Source organism: Labeo rohita, unplaced genomic scaffold, assembly GCF_022985175.1.
Source record: "Labeo rohita strain BAU-BD-2019 unplaced genomic scaffold, IGBB_LRoh.1.0 scaffold_282, whole genome shotgun sequence".
Taxonomy (NCBI): domain Eukaryota; kingdom Metazoa; phylum Chordata; class Actinopteri; order Cypriniformes; family Cyprinidae; genus Labeo; species Labeo rohita.
The window spans coordinates 1-7,338 of NW_026129122.1; the positions used below are offsets into that span (position 1 = coordinate 1).

The window sequence follows — 7,338 nt, forward strand, 5'->3', positions numbered from 1 at the left end:
AATAGAAGAGCAGATGATAAAGAAGAGAAACATTGGAGATCATATAGACAAGAACAGAGAGGTGTAGACAATGAGTAGCCATGGTAACAGAGGAGGGTTACTATGGAAACAAACAAGGTAGGTAAGGCAACAAGAGAAACAGGAAGTAAACACAGGAAGTGAACAAAGAAACAATGGTAACAGTAAAAACACTTCAGCATAAAAGTCCTTAAACAGAAAACAGGAAACACAAGACCATAATCATGACAGTATCATGAACAGTGTGTATCTTTGATAAATTAACCAAACGTTTAAATACATTTAATTTATCATCAAAAATGGTGCATAAAACATAATGAACACAGAAGATCACACATTTGAGCTTCCATGTTTATTAACTTATTATGAATGAATTACATAAAATATATTATTTAATAACATACAATGATATGCATGTAGCCAGAATGAAAGCATTTGTTTATAAGCAGAATCATGAATATTTCTATATTTCTATTCGTTATAATTGTCCTCTGAGGGAGAAAAACCAAACCAAAGCCTGTTTAAGTCCATGCCTGATGTAATACCAAATTTAGCTTTTAATGAGCATATTTTTTTTTAACTCCCAGCAGGCACCAAACTTTAATATAACTGGTTGACATTGGACCAGATGTCGAACAGATGTTGCATTTTGGTTGAGAATAAAAATCGGGTGACGTCAGTATTTGACATCAATTTGACATTGGATTTTGGTTCCACAACCTAAGAACAACAAAATATCAACATCAGCTGATTTCAGTATTGATCATCAAATTAGTGTTGACATTAGATCAGAAATAAGTACGTCAATCCTGAAGTGTCGATGACCTGCAGAGTTTAGTTCCAACTCTAATCAAACACACCTGAACAAACTAATGAAGGTGTTCAGGATCACTAGGGCTACAGGCAGGTGAGGGTTGTTTTCAGGGTTGGAGTTAAACTCTGCAGGATATCGACACTCCAGGACTGACGTTGCCTATTCCTGCATTAGATGACGATGAATTGACATTGAATTTTGGCCACCCGACGTCACGACCGAAACTGAACCAAATATCAGTGTCTTATGACGTCATGTGTCCGCTGGGCTGTTTATCATATGCCTTAGATGTGATAATTAAAAATGAAACTTACCATTTTAATTCTATTTTTGTTTTGTTTAAAGTATCATGAGAGTCATATTGTGAGATCAGTCACACTATAAAGTCACAATTAAGTTGGTGTTGTCAGTATTAAACAGGAAGTGAGGCTGTGTTTGTGAATGTGGTTTGGACTTCTATAGTTTGTTTAGTTTAGTTTAGTATATTACAACATAAAACAACATCCTTATTACCTTGCAAAAATCATCTCATTCTAAGGGGTTGTTCCTTTAAATGTAAATGAGCTCTGCTCGCCCCGCCCCTCTCTTCTCTCTGTGGAAAGACAATCTTGTTTAATTTAGCCGCATTTAGCCGCGTTTAGCAGCTAAACTTCCTAACTACCATGTCATACGGAAAGGCGATCGCAAAGTTTCATTAAAAAAAAACGCTTATACTCACTTCTGTTGTAAGTTAAGCTGGATCATGAATGATTTGCGCGAACATAGACGGATATATGTAGATCAGGAGGAGAACCAACCAAACTAGCCCAAACTAGATGAGGTAAAAGTTTGTGAACAAACTCTATGTTGGCCTTGTCTAGAAAGCAGAGTTTAGAAGTTTAAAATAGTGAAATAACAATGTTTGGATTTCCAGAGATCTGAGATTTGTCATATGATAACATGTTTTAATTATATTTTTACATTATTAATGTGTAGTATTTGGGTATTTATTGTATTTTTAATTTGAATTGCCTTATTTAGTAATGTTTGTATATAACTGGGCTTAATAAAAATAGCAACATTTTATGTAAAATTCACTTTAAAGAAGTACGTTTTCAGTTTTAATCGTGGTGATAACATTAGAAAAGGCTGTAGTTTAGTAGAACATTGCTGCCATCTACTGGAAATTGAACACTTCAGATTTGTGTTGAAGATTAAATGGTAATGTTACTGTATGCTAGTGATTAATGATGTTAAATGAGTTCATGAAGTCTTCAGATAGTCTGTTGAAGTTGATTGAGATTCAGTGTCTCCTCATATGAGGTTGTAGTTGGAGGTCTTCAGCTCTCCTTCACCAGGAGCTTCATTCTGCTTTCTATGGAGAGTCAAATGTCACATGTTTTCACTTGATTCCATTTACATTGCAAACATCAAAAGCAAAAAAATCTTATAATCTTTAATCAAAATCTGAACATTTTCTTCTGCTCTGTAATGTCATTCCTTCTCTGGTGACGTCAGTTTGACAGATTGTGCTGAACATCCTTTACAGTCTTCAAACTGTTCTGTTGTCATGAGTGAGAGACAGAGAGGAGGAGCACTAAAATAAAACCAGCCCTATATTCAATATTCTGTTTCAGTTGTAAATACGTCACTATTCTGAAATAAAGTCGGTAGCAACTTCTGGTTCATGCAGACTTTAACTAAACTAGGTTTGGTTCATTTAAAATACTTTCTGAAAACACTCTAAGTGTTCAAATTGTTTTGGCCACTATAAAGTCACAATTAAGTCGACTTGTCAGCATCAAACAGGAAGTGAGGCTGTGTTTGACCTAATGTGGTTTGGACTTCTATAGTTGGTTTTGTTTAGTTTAGTATATTAAGTACAAAGTTAGTGTGTGGAAACAGAGCAGTTTAAGTATATTATGGAAGTGCACTAAGTTTACTGAAGTAAAGTGTATTTTACTGCACTTTTTTCACCTAGATACAGTAAAGTTTAGTCAGACATTGAATTCAAATATGAACAAATGCATTTAAAATATATTAACACAAATTTAAATTAAGATTTTATTAAATGTATTTATTCACTATTTTTATACTTTTACTTTAGTTATTTATTTTTGTATTAAATTTATTCTATTTTTTCATTAATTAATTTTTATTACTTTTTTTTTTACTTGATTTATACAATATGTTCGCTTCATTATATATTATACTTCATGTCATTAAGTTTGCATTAAATGTATTTGTTTACTTAATTTTATAGTTTATTTGTTAACTGTATCAAGTAAAATATATTAATACAATTTGAAAAAAAAAATACATTTAAAATAACTGAGTAAAATAAATTATTAAACAATTAGTAATACATTTAATAAACACTTACTGAAATTAAGTATAATAAATAATGAAGTGAATATATTAAATTAATAAATAGATTTAATAAAAATGAAGTAATGAAAAAATATATTAAAAATAAATGAACATGCATTTAAGTGAAATATATATATATATATATATATATATATATATATATATATATATATATATTTAATATATTTAATATTAATTCACTAATTTATTCACTATTCACTTATTTTATAATGTTACTTTAGTTATTTATTTTCTATTAAATTTATTCTATTTTTTCATTAATTATTTTTTATTAAATTTATTTATTTATTTACTTAATATGTTTGCTTTATTATTTATTATACTTAATTTCAGTAAGTTTTTTTATTAAATGCATTTATTCACTAAATTTGTAATGTTACTTATTTAGTTATTTATTTTCTATTACATTTACTCTATTTTTTTTAATTACTTAATTTTTATTAAATCTATTTATTTATTCACTTGATATGTTCACTTCATATGACTTTTTTAGTATGTGTTTATTATATAGAATTAGTATGTGCTTTATAAGTACTTATAAACAGCCAATATGCTAAAAATCAACTAATTAATAGTGAGAATTGGTCCTTCAAATAAAGCTTAACCATTTTATTTTATTTTATGAATTATTATTCTTTATTTTAAAGGTGTTTTCATGAGTTTATGGAGCACATTACAGTGTGACATCAGTAATGAACAGCCAATCACATGCCTTGAAACTGTGATTCACTGCAAAGACTGAAATATTGAAAAATATGAATAATTTAAACACATTTGAAGTGGATTTTAACATTAATTTACAGTAAATTGAGCATACAGTACTGTAAAAAAAAAAAAAAAGTAAAATCCAGAAAAATTACAGTTTACCTACAGTCAAATTTACTATATGAAACTGAGGAATTTCAGAACTCAATAGAGAATAAATGTTGAAATGATTGTGTTTGTTTGTTTGTTTTGTTTTTGAATATGATGAAGATCTGTTAGTGTTTAATAGTGTTTAATCTTCTGTAATGTTGGGATTTAATTGATTTAATTCTATTGAGTTGTGCAATCAGTTGAGTTCCAGATAGACAAAGTATTTGAACAGTGTTAATTCTGTATTAAGAAATATTCTTTGATTAAGTGGATTTAAATGAAACGTTCACAGTAATAATGTACTGACAGCATAAATATTAGTTTTTGAACTGTTACATAGAAAAGAGATGTTTTGCTGCATTAATGTTCACACTGAAACACCAATAACAACACCTGTGACTGAATCAACACTGCATCACTGTTACAGATAAACTGCAGCCGACTCTGACTGTAAATCCTCAGAGTTCAGTGTTCACTGGAGACACAGTTACTCTGAGCTGTGATGTGGGACAGTCAACTGGATGGACAATTCACTGGAGGAAAGACTCAAACCCTGAATCCACTGATGCAGCAACTAAAACAATCAAGTCTGTGAGTGTCTCTGATGGAGGAAGATACTGGTGCAGAGCACAACGAGGAGAATATTACAGCGAGTTCAGTGATGCAGTTGATATAACAGTAAAAGGTAAGAGCTGTTTTAATTTCTACTTTTTCATTAGAACTACTTGATGTGTTTGTTATGAAAATGAAAATTACTGTCATACATTAACAATGCACTGTCAGGTAAACTAAACATCAAACAATAAGGTCATTTCATTAAGGTCACACATCATCTGAACTATTTACAAACACATGAAGTGTGTTTGCTCATTTCACAGAGAGACCCAAACCTGCAGTGAGTGTTCGTCCTGATAAAAATGTGTTCAGAGGAGAGAAAGTCACTCTCACATGTGACATACAGGAGACAATCCCTGCATTAGATGATGATGAATTGACATTGAATTTTGGTCACCCGACGTCACAACTGAAACTGAACCAAATATCAATGTCTTATGTTGTTGTGTTCCCAATGGGCTGTTTATCATATGCCTTAGATGTGATAATTAAAAATAAAGCTTACCATTTTAACTCTATTTTTGTTTTGTTTAAAGTATCATGAGATCATATTGTGAGATCATTTGAAACAAATCATGACATGAGTGAATCATTACACAATATTATTAACTAATATTTACTGTGTCAAGTGGTTACAGGTGATATTCATGACTAAAATGACTTGAGTGAGAGAATTCAATACAGATGAGTTTTGTACTGAAGTCAGAGAGAATGAGGTGACTTACAGATAATGATGTTAAATGAGTTCATGAAGTCTTCAGATAGTCTGTTGAAGTTGATTGAGATTCAGTTGCTCCTCATATGAGGTTGTAGTTGGAGGTCTTCAGCTCTCCTTCACCAGGAGCTTCATTCTGCTTTCTATGGAGAGTCAAATGTCACATGTTTTCACTTGATTCCATTTACATTGCAAACATCAAAAGCAAAAAAATCTTATAATCTTTAATCAAAATCTGAACATTTTCTTCTGCTCTGTAATGTCATTCCTTCTCTGGTGACGTCAGTTTGACAGATTGTGCTGAACATCCTTTACAGTCTTCAAACTGTTCTGTTGTCATGAGTGAGAGACAGAGAGGAGGAGCACTAAAATAAAACCAGCCCTATATTCAATATTCTGTTTCAGTTGTAAATACGTCACTATTCTGAAATAAAGTCGGTAGCAACTTCTGGTTCATGCAGACTTTAACTAAACTAGGTTTGGTTCATTTAAAATACTTTCTGAAAACACTCTAAGTGTTCAAATTGTTTTGGCCACTATAAAGTCACAATTAAGTCGACTTGTCAGCATCAAACAGGAAGTGAGGCTGTGTTTGACCTAATGTGGTTTGGACTTCTATAGTTTGTTTTGTTTAGTTTAGTATATTAAGTACAAAGTTAGTGTGTGGAAACAGAGCAGTTTAAGTATATTATGGAAGTGCACTAAGTTTACTGAAGTAAAGTGTATTTTACTGCACTTTTTTCACCTAGATACAGTAAAGTTTAGTCAGACATTGAATTCAAATATGAACAAATGCATTTAAAATATATTAACACAAATTTAAATTAAGATTTTATTAAATGTATTTATTCACTATTTTTATACTTTTACTTTAGTTATTTATTTTTGTATTAAATTTATTCTATTTTTTCATTAATTAATTTTTATTACTTTTTTTTTTACTTGATTTATACAATATGTTCGCTTCATTATATATTATACTTCATGTCATTAAGTTTGCATTAAATGTATTTGTTTACTTAATTTTATAGTTTATTTGTTAACTGTATCAAGTAAAATATATTAATACAATTTGAAAAAAAAAAAAATAACTAATTTAAAATAACTGAGTAAAATAAATTATTAAACAATTAGTAATACATTTAATAAACACTTACTGAAATTAAGTATAATAAATAATGAAGTGAATATATTAAATTAATAAATAGATTTAATAAAAATGAAGTAATGAAAAAATATATTAAAAATAAATGAACATGCATTTAAGTGAAATATATATATATATATATATATATATATATATATATATATATATATATATTTTATTTAATATATTTAATTATTAATTCACTAATTAATTTCACTATTCACTTATTTTATAATGTTACTTTAGTTATTTATTTTCTATTAAATTTATTCTATTTTTTCATTAATTATTTTTTATTAAATTTATTTATTTATTTACTTAATATGTTTGTTTATTATTTATTATACTTAATTTCAGTAAGTTTTTTTATTAAATGCATTTATTCACTAAATTTGTAATGTTACTTATTTAGTTATTTATTTTCTATTACATTTACTCTATTTTTTTAATTACTTAATTTTTATTAAATCTATTTATTTATTCACTTGATATGTTCACTTCATATGACTTTTTTAGTATGTGTTTATTATATAGAATTAGTATGTGCTTTATAAGTACTTATAAACAGCCAATATGCTAAAAATCAACTAATTAATAGTGAGAATTGGTCCTTCAAATAAAGCTTAACCATTTTATTTTATTTTATGAATTATTATTCTTTATTTTAAAGGTGTTTTCATGAGTTTATGGAGCACATTACAGTGTGACATCAGTAATGAACAGCCAATCACATGCCTTGAAACTGTGATTCACTGCAAAGACTGAAATATTGAAAAATATGAATAATTTAAACACATTTGAAGT

The 7,338-nt window shown here is 28.6% G+C and overlaps 1 protein-coding gene across 1 annotated transcript; it reads left to right on the forward strand.

Annotated features, from left to right (window-relative positions):
• Positions 1-80: 80 nt before the first annotated feature.
• LOC127160047 (leukocyte immunoglobulin-like receptor subfamily B member 2) lies at positions 81-5,216 on the forward strand. Its single transcript, XM_051102725.1, has 4 exons — positions 81-117; positions 4,464-4,742; positions 4,936-5,064; positions 5,209-5,216. Exons 1-4 carry the CDS (start codon positions 81-83, stop codon positions 5,214-5,216), a joined length of 453 nt encoding a protein of 150 aa, XP_050958682.1.
• The last annotated feature ends 2,122 nt before the right edge of the window (positions 5,217-7,338 follow it).